The sequence below is a fragment of the Chiloscyllium plagiosum genome, unplaced genomic scaffold, assembly GCF_037043375.1.
Source record: "Chiloscyllium plagiosum isolate Xiang-an unplaced genomic scaffold, Cpla_swu_hap1 HiC_scaffold_24, whole genome shotgun sequence".
Taxonomy (NCBI): domain Eukaryota; kingdom Metazoa; phylum Chordata; class Chondrichthyes; order Orectolobiformes; family Hemiscylliidae; genus Chiloscyllium; species Chiloscyllium plagiosum.
Window position 1 is genome coordinate 59,171,976 of NW_028270162.1, and position 24,646 is coordinate 59,196,621.

Below are 24,646 nucleotides of genomic sequence, written 5' to 3' on the forward strand. Positions count from 1 at the left end.
GGAGGGTGGGTGTGGACTTGTTGGGCCAAAGGGCTTGTTTCCACACTGCAGGGATTCTGTGATAACCAACGGGAACAGGGTCACTGAGGGTAGATCAATTACAATCAATGATGCACATGAGAACCGAACGAGAGGAGCTCAAATATCTCAGCACAGGGTTCGCGATCCAACATTAATAGGCTGTCTGCCTCATTCAAGGGACACACAGATATCAGTTAAAGTCAAGTTACATTGTCTAACTGAATTATAGTTACAGGAGACATCAGTTACTGTTTAATTTGAGTAATTCTTTAAGCAGAGAGCTGTCCATCTGGTTTGGAGCAGATTCCTGGCACTGGGAATTTCACTCGCAGTTCCACATGGAAACAATAAATGATCAGATGATGTGTTTTTAAGTAATGTGATTACTTTTCCTTATCCTGTGTGTGCTATTGGTTCTGGCAAGTCACAGGGAGTTTTGTTGTATTTCACGTTGGAGGAAGTATGTACGTGCTTGTGTTTGTGGGAACTGGGGGAGGGATTGGTTTGACATCAGACAAAGACTGAGCTGCTGATTCCCTGAGTCTTGTTATTCTGCAAAGTCTGGAAGCAGCAGCATGGGTTTGGAGCTGTACTTGGATCTGCACTCACAGCCCTGCCGGGCTGTCTACATTTTCGCCAAGAAGAATAACATTGCGTTTGAGTTTAAGCAGGTCGATCTGTCAATAGGTAAGGATTGGCAGAATGCCAGTGCCCAGCTTGCACTACCGTCTGCTAAACTTTTTCTGCAACTTGAGCTTTTACGCTTATTTATTTTCCTACCTCTTGCCCTTCCAATATTCTCTCTCTGCCTTCCTGCTCCCCTCCTCACCTAACATCTTCCCTGTCTCCTCTTCCCTTTAATTCCTCCACCGCCTCCAAGACCCTCTTTTGGTTTCCTTCTCCTCATCTCTCTCCTCCCTTCTTGTCTCCTCTCTTGCCTGTCTACCCTTTCTCCCTCCCAGTCCTCACTCCCTCTCTCTCTCTCTTTCTTGTCCCTCACCTTTCCTTTCCTATCTCCTGCCTATGCCTCCTCCTCCCCTCCACTGTCTTCTCCTTCCTTTCTTGCTTCCCTTTTCTTCACCTTCTCCCTCTCTCATCTCTCCTCTTCTATCTCTCCCATCTCTTCTGCTCTCTCCCTCTCTTGTTTCCCATCCTTCAAGCCCTTGACCATATAAGGCACGGACTCATTCCGTAAAGTCTCATATCTGATCAACAGGAAGTTCTCGTTTGCATTGGTTTTGTTTCCTGTCAGTGATCGAGTGGGTAAAAAGCGCCATTCGATGTCCAGTCACATGTCAAATGAAAACAAGAAATGCCGGGCAGATGAGCGAACTGACCGTGGGCTGTGGTGTGAGAACCATCCAAGTGGTAGGCATTGGAAAGAAGTGTGGTTTTGGTTGATGGAGGTATATTAAGGGAGATGCAGTTGTATCTGGGAGGTTTATGTCACCACTGTCTAGTTCTAGAGTAAGCACACCACCCTCTCCAGGTCCTCCTTCAGAGGAACCAGTTGTTGTGGTTCGTACATGGGTAGAACTTGGGTAGTGTTGTAGAATAGCGAGATCTCAGGGTTCAGGCACATAAAGTCTGCATCACATCAAGGCAGGGTGGTTAAAAAGGTGTTTAGCATACTCGCCTTCATTGCTGAAACTTTTTGAGTATTGGAGTTGGGGCTGAACGGGATGTTGCTGAGACTTCTTCTGGAGTACTGAGTCCAGTTCCAGTCGTCCTGTTATAGGAAGGACAGGGCTGAGAAAAGATTTCCCAAGATGGTGCTGGGAATGGAGGGTTTGAGTTATAGAGAGAGAGACGGGATAGGCTGGGACTTCTTTCACTGGAGTGTGAGCTGTACTGGCGTCACTAATCTGGGGATCAGGACGCTGGGGCTGACAAGGACGGATCTCATTGCTGTGCGCTCACCACAACTCCCTCCCTGCTTCCCGCACCCATTTCTCCCCATTCCCTCCACTCACATCCCTCAAACACACCCCATGCTCGTGCCTCTCCCTCCACACACATTCCTCCATCTTAGCCTTGAATTGCCTGACAAAATAGTCCCTGCAGTTTGTTCACATAGAGCCAGTGAGATTAGTGAGGCATGGCACTGTGTTCCTGTGTGCACTCATTTCTCCTGGTGTTGGCACTCACTAGAAACATGGCCAATGCAATAAACCCTATTTGCTGCTAAAGCCATGCACTTATTGGCACAGGGATAAACTAAAAATTAAATATGTGGCTGAGAGAATGTTTGGGAAGGCAGAGGTTTCAGGGCATGGGTGACTGGCAGGGGCACTGGAGATAAAATGGAGTTACTTCCACTGGGACAAACTTTACATAAGGCATTCTGAGGCCGGTGTCCTGGGAAATCAAATAATCAGGGCAGTAGCTAGGGCTTTAAACTGGTGAAGGAGGTGAGAGGATTCATGAAATTGGAAAGCAGTAAGAGAAATGGAGCAGAGTATTGGGTAAAAATCACTGAGCACCACACAATCAACATCCTGGGGGTTACCGTTTACTGGAAACCTGACTGGAGTCACCGCATAAATACAATAGGCTCAGCAGCAGGTCAGAGGCTGGGAATACTGCAGCAAGTAACTCACCTCTTGACTCCCCAAAGCCTATCCGTCATCAAATCAGGAGTATGAGAGAATGGTCTTCGCTTGCCTGAATGGTCTGGCTCCAACAACATTCAAAAAGCTTGAAACTATCCAGGTCAATGCAGCCCATTTGATTGGCACCACACTCAAACATCTGGTCTCTCCCCCACTGTCCTTCAGCAGCCAGAGTGTGTACTCTGTACAAGATGCACTGCAGAAATTTGCCAAATATCCTTACACAGCACCTTCCAAACCCATGGGCACTTCCATTAAAAAGACAAGGGCAGCAGATACATGGGAACACCACCCCCTGCAAGTTCCCCTCCAAGCCACTCACCATCCTGACTTGGAAATATATCACTGTTCCTTCAGTGTCACTGGGTCAGAATCGTGAATTCCCCCTTTAATGTCATTGTGGGTCTATCTGCAGCACATGGACTGCAGAGGCTCAGAAAGGTAGCTCACCCCCACCTTCTCAAGGGCAACCAGCAATGCTCATATCCCATCAGTGAATAAAAGAAATGCGATGGTAGTCGAACAGTGGCCACTATTTTGAAAAAAAGACATCACTTGCAACAAGTATACATTTCCTTAAGACACAGAAACTAATCAAGTATGTTGTTTAACTATGGCTTTTAAGAGTTTTTAAAGGAGTGTCCACGCAAATGCTCATAATGTCTGCAAGAGCAATAACTCTGTAGATTGTTAGGGAGGGGATTATAGTTCAGTGAACACAGATAACCAGCTAAGAGAAGATTGCGAGTACACTATAAAGAAACAGAACCAATTGTGAAGATTTCCATAGGAATGTAAATCGGAAGAGAGGACATTTTCTAATCAACCTGTTCAGGGATATTGTTCACACGCCTTTGAAGTAGATGGGACTTCGACTCAGGCCTGCTGGCCCAGAGGTAGAGACATTACCACTCTGCTACCAGAGCAGTAAACCGTAATTGTTCAGTTGATGGAAATGAACATGAGTCTATCAAAGCTGAAACTAGTGAAGTGATAAGGAGAACAAGCAAATTCAAGAAAATTTCTCGTCTTCGACTTCACAGTAGATGACACAAATCATGCTGAAATGTAGGGGCAACAAAGAGCCTAGCAAGAATGAGAAAGCTGAAGAAATATTCTTAGTTAAAAATTAGTACTTGAGAAATTAATGGAACAAAAAATTAACATTGGCTTGAATCTTGCAGAATGGTGTCTATATATGACTTGTGTTCAGTTCTATGGAAATGGTGGTATTAGCTCAGGATTCACTCCTTCATTCTAGCCTTCACAAACCAAATTTTGGGAATTTAACACAGAATTTCTTAGATTCTAGACCACTCTCCATTGATTGATAGATTGTTAATTGACTCTCATCACTCAAGAAAGAAGAGAGAGAGAAACCAGGTAGTTCACCTGGCGTCAGTAGTGAGAAATATTTATTTTCTGTCGAATATATGTAGCAACAGAACATTGAGAAACTCATCATAAGTTTATGAAAGCAACCAACATAGATTATGGGAGGGAAGTGGGATTTAATGAATCCGTTAGTTTTAAAAGATTTTCTCTAGCTGGGAAGATAAGGGAAACCAATGGATACAGATGTAGATTTTCAGTAGTTGGTCTTTAACTATGTGTAATCTGTTTCATTTGTTTGAATGTGCGAATTGAGTTTGCACATTTACTGATATTATTTTGGGAGAAAGTGAGGTCTGCAGATGCTGGAGATCAGAGCTGAAAATGTGTTGCTGGAAAAGCGCAGCAGGTCAGGCAGCATCCAAGGAACAGGAGAATCGACGTTTCGGGCATAAGCCTCAGACTCAGCACCGCCTTCTTGACCTGCAATCTTCTTCCCGACCTCTCCGCCCTCCACCCCCTCTCCGGCCTATCACCTTCATCTTAACCTCCTTCCACCTATCGCATTCCCAACGCCCCTCCCCCAAGTCCCTCCTCCCTACCCTTTATCTTAGCCCGCTTGGCACACCCTCCTCATTCCTGAAGAAGGGCTTATGCCCGAAACGTCGATTCTCCTGCTCCTTGGATGCTGCCTGACCTGCTGCGCTTTTCCAGCAACACATTTTTAAGCTCTGATATTATTTTGGGTTGAGTACTGTAAAGGAGTGTGGCAGGGGAGGTGACAAGACGGGGGCGAATGGAGTGGAATATCTTCTGAAAGTTATAGGATAGGTGCCTGGAGGGGTTTCCCTCTGGCTACAGAGTCGTGTCACAGTGTCAGGATAAGTGGCTAGTCATCGACAAAACTGAAATGAGGAGAAATTTCTTTACTCAAAGGAATGTCTTTGGGATTTTCTACACGAGAGAGCTGTGGTTGTTCAGTCACTGAGTATTTCATGCATAAGGGTCAACGGGCGTTTGGGAATTAAACGACAGGGGAAACTGTGAGAAGGATGTATTGTCTTAAATGGCAGAGGAGGCTTGAAAATGGTATACCATCTGCTCCAGTTTCCTGTGTCTTGTATTGTCTGCAGGTCAGCAGTACAGTGAGGACTTTGGCAAAGTGAATCCCCTCAGACTGGTGCCAGCGCTCAAGGATGGAGCTTTCACCATGGGAGAGAGGTGAGGGCACGCATCTATGTTCAAAACAAACACTGCTCTGAGCGGGGGTGTGGGATTTGTGGCTGATGGGAGAGAGAATTCTTTTGTTACTTATTTTACCACAGAATCTGAGGGCGTGAAGGTCATAAAAACATAATCATGGAAACAGCAGGATGCCATTCATCCTTGGAGCTTGCTCTGACATCCAGTAACCTCATGGCTGATCTGACCACGGCTCACTTTCCTGCCTCACCTTGATAACCTTTGACTAGATTATAGGACTAGATTACTTTAGGATACCTGGTCAGCATGGACAAGTTGGACTGAAGGGTCTGTTTCTGTGCTGTACATCTCTATGACCCAGCCTCCTCCATGCTTGGGAAGGAATTTCAGCAGACCCATGACCCTCTGAGTGAAAAGGTCTCTTAACCTCTGTCTTAAATATCTGTTTTTAATTGGTATCCCCTAATGCTATCCTCTCTGACAAGCTACACTACCTCCAATTGTTTCTGCTACAACATGGACCTCTGAGCTCCATGCATAGGAGCTGCTTCTGACATCAATGTATCTGCCATTTGGCTTAGAGGCAACATTACCCACAAGGCAAAGCATCCATTTTGTCAAGCCGCCTCAGAATCAAGAGAGTCATAGTCATAGTCAAAGAGGTTTACAGCATGGAAACAGGCCCTGTGGCCCAACATGTCCACACTGCCCAGTTTGTACAATTAATCTAGTCCCATTATCCCTCTATACGTATCCCATCCATGTACCTAACCAAGTATTTCTTCAATGACAAAATTGCACTCGCTCCACCACTACCTCTGACAGCCTGTTCCAGATTCTCACCACGTTCTGTATGAAAACAAATTGTCCCCCTGGACGTTTTGTATCTCTGTCCCCTAATCTTAAACCTATGTTCTCTTGTTTTATACTCCCTTTCGCAGGGATAAAAACTGTTGGCTATCTACCTTAGCTATGCCTCTCCTAATTTTATAGACCTCTATAAGGTCACCTCTCAGTCTCATAGAACATTACATTGCATTACAGACCCTTCAGCCCTCGATGTTGCGCCGCCCTGCAACATCCTTCAGCACTATCCACAACTCCACTGAACTTAGTGTCATCTGCAAGTTTACTAACCCATCCTTATATGCCCTCATCCAGATCATTAATGAAAATGACAAACAACAGTGGCCCTAAAACAGGTCCTTGCAGTACACCACTATGAGCTGAACTCCAGGGTGAACATTTCCCATCAACCACCACCCTCTGACTTCTTTGAGCTAGCCAATTTCTGATCTAAACTGCTAAACGACCCTCAATCCTTTGCCTCCCTATTTTGTGCAATAGCCTACCATGGGAAACCTTATCAAACGCCTTACTGAAACCCATATACACCACATCAACCGCTTTACCCTCATCCACCTGTTTGGTCACCATCTCAAAGAATTCAATAAGGTTTGTGAGGCATGACCTACTCTTCACAAAACCGTGTTGACTATCCCTCATCAAATTATTCCTTTACAGATAATGATAAATAAAGGCTATCTCTTATAACCTTTGCCAACACTTTAAATTAGATTCCCTATAGTATGGGAACAGGCCCTTCGGCCCAACAAGTCCACACCAACTCTCCGAAAAGTAACCTACCCAGACTCATTCCCCTACACTATATTTACCCCTGACTGATGCACCTAACACTATGGGCAATTTAACATGGCCAATCCACTTAACCCGGAGCACCCGGAGGAAACCCACACAGACACGGGGAGAATGTACAAACCTAGTGCCATACCTCTAGGAATTCCTTGGCTGTTCTCTGGGAATTCCTAGAGGCATGGCACTCACCCACAGATTCAATCAATAAGCACATCGACCTGGACCCAATATACCGGCCACTGCAACGGACAGCTGGAACTGACAACCGGAAGCGGCAGGGACAGGCCACTATGAATGCCGGAGGAAACATCACAGAAGCGCTTCACAGGAGGCTCCCAAGCACTGAGGATGTCACCTAGACAGGGGACGAAACGTCTGCAACACAAATTCCCAGCTCGGCGAACAGAACCACAACAACGAGCACCCGAGCTACAAATCTTCTCACAGACTTTGAACTCAAACCTTCCAGTCCAGGTAGCATCCGAGTGAATCTTTTCTGCAGCCTTTCTATTTTAATCATCTCCTTTCTACAGTAGGGTGACCAGAACAGCACACAGTACTCCACATGTGGCCTCACCAATGTCTTACCAATAGGATCACCTCTCACTCTTCTAAACTTCAATGAGCACAGCCCAACCTGTCCAAATGATGCATATAAGATAAGCCCTTCAACCCAAAAATGAGACGAGTAGACCTTTTCTGAATAGCATCTCCAAGGCCACAAGACTCCCTTCGCTCTGATGTGGACTGTCTGTTGATTTAACACAACCAATGCAAAACCTGAACCTTTGCCAAAAGTAAAATGAAAACCTTTTACAGCCTTGAACGTGTTCGCTGTGAGCCAAGAGACACACTGAAAAACACACAAATATTGAATTCATCCGAAAAGAATCTTACGCAACAAAACTCAACAGTAAAACTATTCCCAAAACAAGAGAGGTTTGTTTAGATGTATGGATCTTGAGGTCAGACCTGGCTATTGCTGGCCAAGTAGAGGGGAGGGGTCGTAGATAACATCTTTTCAAAGCAGAGATGAGAGGGAAACAATGATCTATTTTTTATTTTGTGAGTACAACCTTAGGATGTTTTAGAACATGGAACAGTACAGCACAGTGTAGGCCCTTCGGCCCTCAATGTTGTGCTGACCTTTTATCCAACTCTAAGGTCAAACTAACCTACATCCCCTTCATTTTACTATCATTCATGTGCCTATCCAAGAGTCACGAAATGTCTTAAATGTCCCTAATGTATCTGACTCTACTGCCACTACTGGCAGTGCATTCCATGCACCCACCACTCTCTGTGAAAAGAACTGACCTCTGACATCCCGCCTAAACTTCTTACAGTCACCTTAAAATCATGCCCCCTTGTGATAGCCATTTCCGCCCTGGGGAAAAGGTCTCTGACTACAGACTCTATCTATGCCTCTCATCATCTTGTACACCTCTATCAAGTCACCTCTCATCCTTCTTCCCTCCAATGAGAAAAGCCCCAGCTCCCTCAAACTTTCTTCATAAGACATGCCCTTCAGTCCAGGCAGCATCCTGGCAAATCTCCTTTGCAGTTGAAAAATGTGGTGCTGGAAAAACACAGCAGGCCAGGCAGCATTCAAGGAGCAGGAGAATCGACGTTTCGGGCATAAGCCCTTCTTCAGGTCTGCACTCTGTCCACAGTTTCAAAATCCTTCTTATAATGAGGCCACCAGAACAGAATACAGCATTTCAAGTGTGGTTGACCAGGGCCTTATAGAGCTGCAGCATAATCTTGCGGCTCTTATTCTCAATCCCCTGCTAATGAAAGCCAACACACCATGCGCCTTTTTAACAACCCTACCAACTTGGGCGGCAACTTTGAGAGACCTATGGACATGGACCCCAAGATCCCTCTGTTCCTCCACACTGCCAAGAATCCTGCCTTTAACCCTGCATTCAAACTTGACCTTCCAAAGTGAATCACTTTACACTTTTCCAACTTGAACTCCATCTGCCACTTCTCAGCCCAGCTCTGCATCCTGTCAATGTCCTGTTGCAACCTACAACAGCCCTCCACACCATCTACAACTCCACCTTTTTGAACAAGGGAATAACATTTGCCACCTTCCAATCATCTGGCACTACTGCAGTGGACAGTAAGGATGCAGACATCATCGCCAAAGGCGCAGCAATCTCTTCCCTCACTTCCTGTAGAAACCTAGGGTATATCCCGCCTGGCCCAGAGGACCTGCCTATCCTTACGATTTTCAAAATTTCCAGCACAACATCCCTCTTAACATCAACTTCCCTCTGAGGGCGGCACGGTGGCACAGTGGTTAGTACTGCTGCCTCACAGCGCCAGAGACCCGGGTTCAGTTCCCGACTCAGGCGACTGACTGTGTGGAGTTTGCACATTCTCCCCGTGTCTGCGTGGGTTTCCTCCGGGTCCTCCGGTTTCCTCCCACAGTCCAAAGATGTGCAGGTTAGGTGAATTGGCCATGCTAAATTGCCCGTAGTGTTAGGTGTAGGGGTATGGGTGGGTTGCGCTTCGGCGGGTCAGTGTGGACTTGTTGGGCCGAAGGGCCTGTTTCCACACTGTAGGTAATCTAATCAACCTGTTCAAGCATGTCAGCCTGTTTCACGCTGTCCTCACAAATGACAAGGTCCCTCTCAGTAGTAAATACTGAAGTGAAGTTTTTCATTAAGGACCTCCCCTACCTCCTCCAACCCCAGGCACAAGTTCCCTCCACTTGCATTTCTCCCAGGTGAAGTCAGCAGTGACACTAGTGGTGACCTTTACCTCCCACATCCTGCAAGAGGAGCATACAACTGCCCTTGCTTCTATCCCATCTGCTCTAGTTTGCCAAAAGAGATAGAAAGAAACCTTACCAACCCTCCACATCGGGATTTTTTTATTTGGTTATAAGAGGGAGATGGGTGGGAGGCACGACACGTGTAGCCCCTGTATTAGCCCCTGCCCGAATATATTTGTTCACTTACCCAGCAGTCCCCGTGTTGGCGTCCACTCCTCATCATCCTTCACTCCACCATTTCACAAGGTAAGTATTTTATATTCAAATGTACCTTCCCGGCTGCCCCTGTCTCACTCTCTCTCAACTCCTGCCTTTTTGTTTGGATATTCTACACGTTTAAGTAGCTTTGTTACCTCACATTATCTCTAGCGGGATTTGAATACTTTTACATTTATTTCTAAAATCATTTTACACAGTATAATATTGTAACCATGTCTGTAATCTAATCCAGGATTTACAAACTCACACTTTATACCTCAGATCTCAAAATTTCTCTAGAACTAAGAATGAGAGATTCTATCTACAGAGAGTGGTTAATTCTGGGGAGTTTCCTTTGCTGTAACATACCCAGTGAAAATACATTAGGCACATAGGAGCATAGTGTCATACAGCACAGAAACAGACCCTTCACTCCAAATCATCCATTCTGACCAGATATACCTAAATTAATCTAGCCCCATTTGCCAGCATTTGACCCATATCCCTCCAAACCCTTCCTATTCATGTACCCATCCAGATGCCTTTTAAATGTTGCGATTGTATCAGCCTCCACCACTTCCTCTCGCAGCTCATTCCATACACGCACCACCCTCTGTGTGAAAAAGTTGCTCCTTAGGTCCCTTTTAAATCTTTCCCCTCTCACTTTAAACCTGTGCCCTCTAGTTTTGGACTTCCCTGGGGAAAAGACTTTGGCTATTTATTCTATCCATGCCCCCCTCAGGATTTTCAAAACCTCTATAAGGTCACCCCTCAGCCTCCATGTTCCACGAAAAATAGCCCCAGCCTACTCAGCCTCTCCCTCAAACCCTCAAACCTCGGCAATATTCTTATAAATCTTTTCTGAACCCTTTCAGGTTTTGCAACATCTTTTCTATAACAGGGAGACCAGAATTGAACACAGTATTCCAAATGTCACCTAAGCATTATCCTGTACAGCCGCAACATGACCTCCCAACTCCTGTACTCAATACTCTGACCAATAAAGAAAGTATACCAAACGCCTTCTTCACAATCCTATCTACCTGCGACTCCACTTTCAAGGAGCTATGAACCTGCACCCCAAGGTCTCTTTGTTCAGCAACACTCCCTGGGACCTTACCATTAAGTGTATAAGTCCTGCTAAGATTTGCCTTTCCAAAATACAACACCTCACATTTATCTAAATTAACCTCCATCTGCCAGTTCTCAGCCCATCGGCTGAGGAACAAGAATGAATTATTCACCCACCAAGCCTCTATTCAATGTAATCACGGTTGATGTAAGATATCTCTGTTTAGTCTGGAAATTACTTGGAAGTGAGGGCACTTTATTTAGGGACAAAATAGAAGTTGCTGGAAAAGCTCAGGATGTCTGGCAGTAACTGGGAAGAGAAACCAGAGTTAACATTTTGAGTCTGGTGACCCTTCCTCAGAACTCTACAGCGGCTGCAGTTCCTTCAATTTTTATTTTGGGGGCACATCTGTAGCTAATAATGTTGATGGAGCTCCTATAATGATTTCAAATCATTTCTGGGTTGAGGATTGAGGCTAATAATGGGTTCAATTGGGTACAGTTTCTAAGGTAGCAGAAGCATTTGTTCACCCTGATTGATGTGCTGGAACCCCAGGGTGGGGGCTTAAACCCAGACTCTTTCAGAGGCAAGAGTCTGACCCAAATTAAGAAAGCTGCAATACAGAGGGATTTGGATATCTTTGTACACGGTCGCATGGTGATACTAGTGATATAATCCTTGACCCAAGCATCCACAGCATCCTCAATGACCTTCATAAGAATACAAGAAGTAGGAGCAGAAATAGGCCATTCAGCCCCTTGAGCCTGACCTACCATTTGATACGATCATGACTGATCGCACCTTGGCTTCAACTCAACTTTCCTGTTTGCCCTCCATATCCCTTCAGCCCATTATTAACTAAGAATCTGTCTAGCTCCTTTACTGATTGCCCTAGCATCCATCGCACGCAAAGCTATTGAATTCCACAGATTCATAACTCCTCGAAATAAGTAATTTCTCCATAAGTAACGATCTTCCTTCTTCATAAGGTCAGAAGTGACCATATTGCTGATGATTGCACACGGTTCGACACCATCGAGGACTCCCAGATACTGAGAGAAGTCCATGTCCAAATGCAGCAAGACCAGGACAATATCCAGGTTGGACTGAAGAGTGGCAAGGAACATTAGTGCCTCACAACTGCCAGCTAAAGACCATCTTCAATAAGAGACAATGTAACCAGAGCCCTTTGACATGCAATGAGCATCAAACATAGCACAGTCCAGCACAGGAGCAGGTCCTTCAGCCCACCCTGTCATTGCTGACCATGGTGCCATTCTAATCTAATCCCACTGGCCTGCACAAGGTCTGTATTCCTCTATTCCCTGCCTGTTCATGCATATATATATTGTATCTGCTTCCACCACCTCCCCTGGCAGTGTGTTCCAGGCGACTACCACATCTGCATAAAACCTTGCTTTGTGCACTCCCTTTAAACTTTCCCCCCCCCCTCACTTTAAACCTACACCCCCTAGGTATTTGATATTTCACCCTAGGCAAGAGGCTCTGACTATACACATTATCTGTGCCTCTCATCATTTTATAAATTCCTAGCAGGTCAGCCCACAGCCTCCAATGCTTTAGTGAAAACAAACCAAGATTGACCAAGCTCTCCTTATTGCTAATACACTCCAGTTCAGGCAGCATCCTGGCCAACCTGTTTTGCACCCTCTCCAAAGCCTTCACATCCTTCCTGTAATGTGGGGACCAGAACTGCGACCAAACCAGGAATGTGACCAAGCCAACGTTTTATACAGCTGCACCGTGACTTGCCACGTTTATAATCAGTGCCAGTACACCTTTATTATCTTGTCTATTTGTGTTATCACTTTCAGGGAGCTGTGAACTTACACCACAAGGTCCCTCTATATATCAATACTCCTCAGGGTCCTGCCATTTACTGTATATTTTCATCTTGCGTTTGACCTCCCAAAATGCATTATTTCACACTTGTCCGGATTAAACTCCATCTGTCGTTCCTGCACCCAACTTTCCAACTATTTTTTTATGCTGCTGTCTCACTATCCACAACTCCAAACTCCACCAATGTTCCCATCATCCGCAAACTTACTACTCAGTCCGCCCACTTTCTCATCCAAATCTTTATATATAAATTACAAACAACAGAGGTCCCAGCACTGATCCTTGCGGAACACCATTGGGCACAGACCTCCAGTCAAAAAAACACCCCTCCACAATTACCCCCTGTCTTCTCTGACCAAGACTCCCTTCTGTCTTCTATAACTTCAACGTCATTGATTCCCCCATTATCAACAATGTGGGGTTACCATTGACCAGAAACTCATCTGGACTCACCACATAAACACGATGGCTATAAGAACAGGTCAGAGGCCAGAACAGTACAGCGAGTAACTCACCTCCCCACTCCCCAAAGTATGCTCACCATCTACAACACACAAGGCAGGAGTGTGATAGACTATTCCCCACTTGCCTGGATGGGGGCAGCTCCAGCAACACTCAAGACGTTTGACAGTATCCAGGACAAAGCAGCCCACTTGATCAGCACCACACCCACAAGCATCCACTCCCTCCTCCACCAACACGAAGTAGCAGAAGTGTGTACCATCCACAAGATGCACTGCAGAAATTCACCAAAGATTCTGAGACACCACCTTCCAAACCCATGACCACTTCCATCGACCAGCATTGTGGGTCGACCTACCTGCATGTGGACTGCAGCGGTTCAAGAAGGCAGTTCACTACCACCTTCTCAAGGGCAACTAGGGACGGGCAAAAATGCTGCCCCAGCCAGCGACGCCCATGTCCCATGAATGAATAAAATATAAATTGGGAAAGTAAATGGCTCTTTTTGTAAGGGTGTAATTGTATAAAAGTAAGAAAGTCATGTCACAACTGTATAGGGTATTGGCGAGACCACATTTGGAATACTGTGTACACATTTAAGTCTCCTTTCTTAGGAGGGATACTCTTCCATTGGTGGCAGTGTTGGCTAATTCCTAAGCTGAAGGAGCTGCTATGTGACAAAAGATTAAGCATGTTGGGCCTGTACTCACTAGGAGAAAGTGAGGCCTGCAGAGTTGAAAAGTGTGGTGCTGGAAAAGCGCAGCAGGCCAGGCAGCATCCGAGGAGCAGGAGAATCGACGTTTCGGGCATAAGCCCTTCTTCAGGAATGAGGCTGGTGTGCCAAGCAGGCTGAGATAAAAGGTGGGGGGGGGGGGGGGGGGGGGGGTGGGGGGGGGGCGGGGATTCAGCACCACCCTTATGACCTGCAATCGTCTTCCCGACCTCTCCCCTCCCACCCCCTCTCCGGCCTATCACCCTCACCCTCACCTCCTTCCACCTATCGTATTCCCAGCGCCCCTCCCCCAAACTCGCTGCCCTCCCCCCCCCCCCCCCCCCCCCCACCACCTTTTATCTCAGCCCGCTTGGCACACCCTCCTCATTCCTGAAGAAGGGCTGATGCCCGAAACGTCGATTCTCCTGCTCCTCAGGTGCTGCCTGACCTGCTGCTGCGCTTTTCCAGCACCACACTTTTCAACTCTGTACTCACTAGGGTTTGGACGATCAGAGGTAATCTTATTGAAACACGTCACTTTGTGAAGCGGCCTGACAGGGTCGATGCAGAGAGCTTGTTACCCTTTTTGCGAGCATCTAGAATTAGGTCGGACATTTTCAAACCAGTGTAGCCATTTAAGATGGAGATGAAGAGGAATTTAGTCTCTCAGAGGGTTGTTCATCTTTGGAACTGTCATCCCAGGCAGTAGTGGAGACTGGGTTGGTGAATAACTTTAAGGTTCAGACAAGGGATGTAGGGAGTGAGCAGGAAGGTGGAGTTATATTCACAACCAGATCAGCCCTGATCTTACAGGCTCATGCTGTAGGCTGGAGGAGCTGAATGTTTTCCTCCTCTTGTTATAATTCTTCTGATTTTAAGGAAGATGCGATTCATTTGAGACTAGGGAATATTAAGGAGCAACTTAAGAGAGGTATTAAAAACTAAAGGGAAGGGGGTGTAGGGAACAGGATTTGACGAGTGAGTTGAGCTTTCCAGGATTGAAATCACATGGAAATCCTGAGAAAACTCTTGACAGAAACTTTGAAGTGGGATTCTCCATCTGAGCTTTATTTCCAGCCTCCATGCTGAACTCTGAGGTAGAGCTGAATCAGCAAAATGAGACTGAGTGGACAGGGACACAGAGTGGGCCAGGAGTAGGATGTGGAGAGTGACGCTGGTGCAGGGAGTGACACTGACAGAGAGTGATGATAACGGACTGTCTCTCTGACTCTCTCCTGAAGTGTGGCGATTCTCAAATACCTGGCGTGTAAATACAAGACACCCGACCACTGGTACCCGGCTGATCTCCAGAGGCGTGCCCGAGTGGATGAGTATCTGGCCTGGCAGCACATGACCGTTCGATATCAGGGAAGCAGGATTTTCATGTTCAGGGTAACATCACTACTTCTCTAGCTTTGATTCTTGGACAGGATCGATTTAGTCAGCATTCACAAAGCAGTTAGATTTCCATTCCTCTCTCAGGAGTTATTCCCCACTCTCCATTATTCCTCAGACATCCCTGTCCTGAGTGTCTACGCCTTACCAGAGGTGACAGTGCCATCAGCAGCTTTGATTCTAAGCTCTCGAATCCATTCTCTAAACCTCTCCACAACTCACACTCTCCATTCTCAACATAGTCCTTAAACCCTCACTCTTTGTCCCAAAGTCAGAGGTGAAGGAAGCCACCACTGAGGTTGGTGCCATTTAATGTCCTTCAGGAAGAGACAGTTTATTAGAGAGAGAGCCTGGACATTGGGGCAGGAACATTCAATACAGGAAAGGACATTGGGTTTAGGAAATGGCCATTGGGAAGTGGGGAAGTCTATTGGAGGGAAGAGCTATTCATCTGAGAGAAGACTTGTTTATTGGAAAGGGGGGGGCATTCAATGGAGCAGTGGTTGTTTATTGAGGACAGGAGGGCATGTTTATTGGGGACATGGTGTGGGTGTTGATTAGGGATGACGAGGAAATATTCATTGGGGATTACAGGGAATGTTTTTTGGGGAATAAAGGGGCATGGTTATTGGGGATTACAGGGGGATGGTTATTTAGTATTACAAGGGGGTGGTTGTTAGGGATTACAGGAAGATGGTTATTGGGGATTATAGGGGGATGTTTATTGGGGATTATAGGGGGATGTTTATTGGGGATTACAGTGGGATGGTTATTGAGGATTACAGGGGGATGTTTATTGGGGATTACAGGGGTTGGTTATTGGGGATTACAGGGGGATGTTTATTGGGGATTACAGGGGGATGGTTATTGGCAATTACAGGGGGTGGTTGTTAGGGATTACAGGAAGATGGTTATTGGGGATTACAGGGGGATGTTTGTTGGGAATTACAGAGGGATATTTATTGGGGATGCTGCATAGATGGTTATTAGGGATGACAGCGGGATGTTTATTGGGGATTATCAGGGATTGTTTAATGGGGATGACGAGGAGATATTTATTAAGGATTACAGGGGGATGTTTATTGGAGATAACAAGGGAATGTTGGGAGAATTTGTTTGGGGGAATACAGGGGGATGCTCATTGAAGACAACAAGGGGATGTTTACTGGGGACAATTAGAGGATGTTCAATGGGGATGACAAGATGGTTATTGGGGATTACAGGGGGATGTTTGTTGGGGATTACAGGGGGATGATTATTGGGGATTACAGGGGGATGTTTAATGAGGGTAACAAGGAGATGTTTACAGGAATGAAGAAAGTAAGGGAGAACATTTACTAAGCTTTAGAGATGGCAATTTCCAAACAGGAGGGATATAGCAAAGGGAGCAAACACTCCATGTGCTTTGAGGGGGTAGAAGTGGAGGGAATGTTTGTTGGTTGTTGAGAGTACATCCGGTGAGAGAGGGTGGTCTGACCAGACAGAGTGACCCTCACACATTAATCATTCAGGTGTCAGTATGAGATATGCAGGTCCCTTTTAGATATTAGCTACAACAGCTTCAGAGCTGACTGGGAGCAGATGACTGCTCATTGGTCTTTGCATTGAAGATGAAACTTTATTGCTGGAACAGCACAGCAGGTCAGGCAGCATCCAGGGAACAGGAGATTCGACGTTTCGGGCACAGGCCCTTCCTCAGGAATGAGCAGAGAGTGTTCAGCAGGAGAAGATAAAAGGTAGGGAGGAGGGACTTGGAGGAGGGGAGTTGGAAATGTGATAGGTGGAAAGAGGTCAAGGTGAGGGTGATAGGTCGGAGTAGGATGGAGGCGGAGAGGTCAAGAAGAAGACTGCAGGTCAGGAAGGCGGTGCCGGGCTGGAGGGATCCGGCTGAGACAAGGTGGGGGGAGGGGGGATGAAGAAACTGGTGAAGTCCAAGTTCATCCCCTGTGGTTGGAGGGTTCCCAGTCGGAAGATAAGACGCTCCTCCTCCGACCGTCGGGTTGTTGTGGTTTGGCGGTGGATGAGTCCAATGACCTGCATATCCTCGGTGGAGTGGGAGGGGGAGTTGAAATGCTGTGCTACAGGTTGGTTGGGTTGGTTCGTCCGGGTGGCCCAGAGGTGCTCTCTGAATCGCTCCGCAAGTAGGCGGCCTGTCTCCCCAATATAGAGGAGGCCACACCGGCTGCAGCGGATGCAGTAGATGATGTGGGTGGAGGTGCAGGTGAATCTGTGGCGGATATGGAAGTTTCCTTTGGGGCCTTGGAGAGAAGTGAGGGGGGAGGTGTGGGCACAAGTGTTGCACCTCCTGCGGTTGCAAGGGAAGGTGCCGGGAGTGGAGGTTGGGTCGATGGGGGGTGTGGATCTGACAAGGGAGTCGCGGAGGGAGTGGTCTCTACGGAAAGCTGATAGGGGAGGGGAGGGAAATATATCCTTGGTGCTGGGGTCTGTTTGGAGGGGGCGGAAGTGACGGCCTCCTTCTTCAAGGACCGCAATTTCCCCCCCGACGTGGTCGACGGTGCCCTCCACCGCATCTCCTCCACTTCCCGCTCCTCCGCCCTTGAGTCCCGCCCCTCCAACCGCCACCAGGACAGAACCCCACTGGTCCTCACCTACCACCCCACCAATCTCCATGTACAGCGCATCATCCGCCGTCACTTCCGCCACCTCCAAACAGACCCCAGCACCAAGGATATATTTCCCTCCCCTCCCCTATCAGCTTTCCGTAGAGACCACTCCCTCCGCGACTCCCTTGTCAGATCCACACCCCCCACCAACCCAACCTCCACTCCCGGCACCTTCCCCTGCAACCGCAGGAGGTGCAACACTTGCGCCCACACCTCCCCCCTCACTTCTCTCCAAGGCCCCAAAGGAAACTTCCATATCCGCCACAGATTCACCTGCACCTCCACCCACATCATCTACTGCAGCCGGTGTGGCCTCCTCTATATTGGGGAGACAGGCCGCCTACTTGCGGAGCGATTCAGAGAGCACCTCTGGGCCACCCGGACGAACCAACCCAACCAACCTGTGGCACAGCATTTCAACTCCCCCTCCCACTCCACCGAGGATATGCAGGTCATTGGACTCATCCACCGCCAAACCACAACAACCCGACGGTCGGAGGAGGAGCGTCTTATCTTCCGACTGGGAACCCTCCAACCGCAGGGGATGAACTTGGACTTCACCAGTTTCTTCATCCCCCCTCCCTCCACCTTGTCTCAGCTGGATCCCTCCAGCCCGGCACCGCCTTCCTGACCTGCAGTCTTCTTCTTGACCTCTCCGCCTCCATCCTACTCCGACCTATCACCCTCACCTTGACCTCTTTCCACCTATCACATTTCCAACTCCCCTCCTCCAAGTCCCTCCTCCCTACCTTTTATCTTCTCCTGCTGAACACTCTCTGCTCATTCCGGAGGAAGGGCCTGTGCCCGAAACGTCGAATCTCCTGTTCCCTGGATGCTGCCTGACCTGCTGTGCTGTTCCAGCAATAAAGTTTCAACTTTGATCTCCAGCATCTGCAGACCTCACTTTCTCCTTTGCATTGAAGAGGCATTCTTATGGTGCAGTGTCCATGTCCCCACCTCCTGGACTGGAAAGTCTTGTCTCAAGTCCCCCCTACTCAGGAGGTAGGTAAGTGAGCTGTGGAGGGGTCCCCAATTCTGTTTGCCTGCCTCTTTTCCATGGTTACATCTTTGGTTTGGTGTCCTTGGAGAGGGACCATATCGTAGCCTCAAAGCCTTCTGGGATAGATAGGCGCTGCGGAGCTCCAAGCCATTATCTTCCCCACTCCACACACAAACACCTTTTCAATTTAGTTCCCTCACTTATTGAATTTTGTTAACCCTTGTGGGGTATGTTTTTAATTTGTTCACTGTGTGATTGGTTAATTTGGTGTTGGGTTTCTATGGTGAATAAAAAAGACCGGCTTCTTCTCTAGGGGAATCTGGAAAGGGGGAGGATCCAGAGGGAAAGGTGGAAACTGATGTTTGTGCTAAACTATAACTTTACAATAAAATTCTTGAATAACTCTGGAGGTTTTATACGGCCTAATTCAAAATAGCGCTACCAGTTTGTCAAATGGAGGGTTATATTTAATATTTACATGTAAGTGAGTTTGAAACTTCCCCGAACACAACTGTAGTGTTTGAGTTCAGCCCCTGCTCTGCCCATGATCTTCAGGGCAGTGGTTGACCTCCTGTGAGTGAACCTTGACCTGGTGCCCTCTCCTCATGTGTTTGCCCCCAGGGCCTGTTGCCGGTTTTAACTGGGCAGCCAGTGCCCAAGGACAGAATGGACGAGGCCGTACAGGATCTGCAAACAGCCATCCAGATCTTTGAGGACACCTTCCTGCAGGACAGACCGTACATCGCAGGACAGGAAGTATCCCTGGCTGACCTGGTCGCTCTCGTCGAACTGATGCAGGTGAGAGAATCGGAACTGGGTTCGATCACATTTCCAACTGATCAGGTGATTCCTCCGACAGACCAATTCAATTGGATAGATGCAGATCGTTTTCCAAGAAATGGAATTATAAACATGTCCCACACATCATTCCCCTCCTTTTTCATTGGCTCCAAAATGACAATTAGTCATATTCAGATCCTGTGATCAGACTTCGAGGTGCTATGGAATAAGTTACAGGAAGGAAAATGATCGAAAACTCTGTGGAGTACTCCGAGCGCTACTCTTTATCAAGTCCAGAAGTATAAAGAGATGAAGGGTATGTATGTATTTGGAAGGACTGTACAAGACAGTCCTGTACAGTCAGATTCAAGGAGGTGGGCACCATCATATACAGGGAGGGCATTTGGGGGTCATACCTGGCCGTAGGAAGATGCTCATGGTTGTTGGAGCTCAGCTCCAGGACATCTCTGCAGGAGTTCCTCAGGGTAGTGTCCGAGGCCCAACCATCTTCAGCTGCTTCATCAATGACCTTCCCTCCGTCATTAGGTCAGAGGTGGGGATGTTTGAAGAATATTGTACAATGTTCAGCACAATTTGTCACTCCTCAGCTTTTAATTAGTCCAAACACAAATTCATCAAGACCTGGACCATATCCAGGCTTGGGCTGACAAGTGGCAAGTAGCATACATGCTATACAAATGCCAGGCACTGTCCATCTCCAATAAGGGACAATCTAACCACCACCCCTATATATTCAATGGTGTTCCCGTCACTATATCCCCTATAATCAACATCTAGGGGGTTACCATTGACCAGAAGGGCAGCACACTGGCTCAGTGGTTAGCACTGATGCCTCACAGCACCAGTAACCCAGGTTCAACTCCCCCCTTGGCAATCTGACTGTGTGGAGTTTGCACATTCTCCCCGTGTCTGCGTGGGTTTCCTCCGGTGCTCCGGTTTCCTCCCACAGTATAAATGAGTGGGTTGGCATTGCTAAATTGCCCATAGTGTCCAGGGATATACAGGCGAGGTGGATTAACCATGGGAAATTCAGCATTACAGGATAAGGCAGGGGGTGGGTCTGGGTGGGATGCTGTTCAGATGGTTGGCCCTCAATGGGCTGAATGACCAAGGTGCAAGGCAAGTTTGTCACACAGGTGTCGGGAATGAGCTGGCGGGGGGAGGGGTGGGTGGTAATAGCAGATATGATCGCGAAGTTTGAGAGGAATTTAGATGGGCTGGATGACTAAAGAAATTGAGGGTTTGGTTAAAAAAAGAAAGAAGCATATGTCAGGTACAGACAGAATAGATCAAGTGAATCCTTAGAGTATAAAGGAAGTAGGAGTATACTTAAGAGGGAAATCAGGAGGGCAAAAAGGGGACATGAGATAGTTTTGGCAAATAAAATTAAGGAAAATCCAAATAGTTTTTACAAATATATTAAGGACAAAAGGGAAACTAGGGAGAGAATAGGGCCCCTCAAAGATCAGCAAGGCGGCCTTTGTGTGGAGCCACAGAAAATGGGGGAGATACTAAATGAATATTTTGCATCAGTATTTACTGTGGAAAAGGATATGGAAGATATAGACTGTAGGGAAATAGATGGGGACTTCTTGAAAAATGTCCATATTACAGACGAGGAGGTGCTGGATGTCTTGAAACAGGTAAAGGTGGATAAATCCCCAGAACCTGATCAGGTGTACCCGAGAAATCTGTAGGAAGCTAGAGAAGTGATTGCTGCGCCTCTTGCTGAGATATTTGTATCATTGGTATTCGCAGGTGAGGTGCTGGAAGACTGGAGGTTGACAAACGTGGTGCCAACGTGGTATTTAAGAAGGGTGGTAAGGACAAGCCAGGGAACTACAAACCAGTGAGCCTGACGTCGGTAGTGGGCAAGTTGTTGGAGGGAATCCTGAGGGACAGGATGTACATGTATTTGGAAAGGCAAGGACTGATTAGGGGTAGTCAACATGGCTTTGTGCGTGGGAAATCATGTCTCACAAACTTGATTGAGTTTTTTGAAGAAGTAACAAAGAGGATTGATGAGGGCAGAGCGGTAGCTGTGATCTATATGGATTTCAGTAAGGCGTTCGACAAGGTTCCCCATGGGAGACTGATTAGCAAGGTTAGATCTCACGGAATACAGGGAGAACTAGCCATTTGGATACAGAACTGGCTCAAAGATAGAAGACAGAGGGTGGTGGTGGAGGGTTGTTTTTCAGACTGGAGGCCTGTGACCAGTGGAGTGCCACAAGGATCGGTGCTGGGTCCTCTACATTTTGTCATTTACATAAATGATTTGGATGCGAGCATAAGAGGTACAGTTAGTAAGTTTGCAGATGACACCAAAATTGTAGATGTAGTGGACAGCGAAGAGGGTTACCTCAGATTACAACAGGATCTGGACCAGATGGGCCAATGGGCTGAGAAGTGGCAGATGGAGTTTAATTCAGATAAATGCGAGGTGCTGCATTTTGGGAAAGCAAATCTTAGCAGGATTTATACACTTAATGGTAAGGTCCTAGGGAGTGTTGCTGAACAAAGAGACCTCGGAATGCAGGTACATAGCTCCTTGAAAGTGGAGTCGCAGGTAGATAGGATAGTGAAGAAGTTGTTTGGTATGCTTTCCTTTATTGGTCAGAGTATTGAGTACAGGAGTTGGGAGGTCATGTTACGGCTGTACAGGACATTGGTTAGGCCACTGTTGGAATATTGCGTGCAATTCTGGTCTCCTTCCTATCGGAAAGATGTTGTGAAACTTGAAAGGGTTCAGAAAAGATTTACAAGGATGTTGCCAGGGTTGGAGGACCTGAGCTACAGGGAGAGGCTGAACAGGCTGGGGCTGTTTTCCCTGGAGTGTCGGAGGCTGAGGGGTGACCTTATAGAGGTTTACAAAATTATGAAGGAAATGGATAGGGTAAATAGGCAAAGTCTTTTCCCTGGGGTCGGGGAGTCCAGAACTAGAGGGCATAGGTTTAGGGTGAGAGGGGAAAGATATAAAAGAGACCTAAGGGGCAAACTTTTCACACAGAGGGTGGTACGTGTATGGAATGAGCTGCCAGAGGAAGTGGTGGAGGCTGGTATAATTGCAACATTTAAGAGGCATTTGGATGGGTATCTGAATAGGAAGGGTTTGGAGGGATATGGGCCGCGTGCTGGCAGGTGGGACTAGATTGGGTTGGGATATCTGGTCGGTATGGACCGAAGGGTCTGTTTCCATGCTGTACATCTCTATGACTCTACAATTCATTCTGAAATTCGGTTCTTAAATTTGAACAGAGGAAACTGTAAAGGTTGAAACAGATGAAGTGTCAGGAAGGACAATGGCAGGAATTGTCCCCTCTTGCCTATTCTTCCTTCCTGCTCCTCGGATAGTGCCTGACCCGCTGGGCTTGCCCAGCACCACTCTAATCTTGACTCTGAGCTCCAGCATCTGCAGTACCCACTTCCATCCATTCTTCAACCCAGCCAGCCCAGTCTGTTTTCACAGACATTACACTGGGCACTGGCTCCCAACATGAAAGGGGACCTGGTGGCAAATCCATTTCACCCTCGGCCACTGGTTTATGTCGCTCTCGAATTTCTCATTCTCATTCTCTGGTAGATTCCTCGGCGAAAGTGTCTCCTTCGAATCTCTCAGCCTAGACTTTGGCTTTTAGTTTTGTTATCTTCTCCTTGTCCCTGCAGCCTGTGGGAACAGGCCTCGACCCCCTGGAAGGTCGCCCCAAGCTGATGGAATGGCGTGAGCGAGTCAAGCGTGACGTGGGCAAGGAGCTGTTCGATGAGGCCCACGAGAAGCTGATGAAGTGTATGGATTTAATAAATGCCCTGGACCGTAACGCTCCTGCAATACAGCAGTTCCTGAATCAAGTGCAGAAGAAATTCAAATGAAGGAGTTGGTAAGTCGAAAAGTCGACCAAGCTAACTGCGGGTTGGCTAATACCCTCCAGTATCACCTACAATCAAATAAACTGCCCGAAACAATGAGAAATGAGGCTCCTGTGTGTTGCTGATTCACCTTTAACTCACACTTTACTCATCATTATCTCTCTTCCCTGACAGTGCCAACATTTGTGTAAGTAATCTGAGGTAATTATCGACACAGGCACTTCCGTTTGGGAAGGAGGTCTTATACAGAACAATGCGGGATGACCCAATAACAACAGACAGTATTCCTCAAGGCTCTGACAGGGCGTTATAGGAACAAGGAGCAGAAAAAAGGCCATTCAGCCCATCGAGGCTCTCAAAGGGCAGAACATTTTACAAATCGAAGGCGACCTGCATCATGGCCTTGGCAGGGTCAGGTTCAGTGTGGAAGCCCACTGCTCCTCAAAGGGAAGAATAACACATTGTGTCAGATTGAAGGTGTCATGGTTACAGCCAGGAAGAGGGGGCCATTCACCAGACAATGATCTCTTCAGAATCTACCAGAGCACAGAAACACTCCCTTCAGAATCTAACAGAGAACAGGAACACTCCCTTCAGAATCTAACACAGCCCAGAAACACTCCCTTCAGAATCTAACACAGACCAGAAACACTCACCTTAAGAATCTAACACTGCACTGAAACACTCCCTTCAGAATCTAACACAGCACTGAAACACTCCCATCAGAATCTAACACAGCACTGAAACACGCCCTTCAGAATCTAACACAGACCAGAAACACTCCCTTCAGAATCTAACACTGCACTGAAACACTCCCTTCAGAAACTAACACAGACCAGAAACACTCCCTTCAGAATCTAACACAGCCCTGAAACACTCCCTTCAGAATCTAACACAGCACTGAAACACTCCCTTCAGAATCTAACACTGCACTGAAACACTCCCTTCAGAAACTAACACAGACCAGAAACACTCCCTTCAGAATCTAACACAGCACTGAAACAATCACTTCAGAATCTAACACAGCACTGAAACACTCCCTT

The 24,646-nt window shown here is 47.1% G+C and overlaps 1 protein-coding gene across 1 annotated transcript; it reads left to right on the forward strand.

Moving 5' to 3' along the window:
• Window positions 1–510: 510 nt before the first annotated feature.
• Window positions 511–23,706, forward strand: LOC122562866 (glutathione S-transferase theta-3-like). The gene is made up of 5 exons (XM_088000230.1): window positions 511–708; window positions 5,099–5,186; window positions 15,158–15,308; window positions 19,557–19,733; window positions 23,403–23,706. The coding sequence occupies exons 1-5, from the start codon at window positions 597–599 to the stop codon at window positions 23,604–23,606; spliced, it is 732 nt and encodes a 243-aa protein (XP_087856356.1). The 5' UTR covers window positions 511–596; the 3' UTR covers window positions 23,607–23,706.
• The last annotated feature ends 940 nt before the right edge of the window (window positions 23,707–24,646 follow it).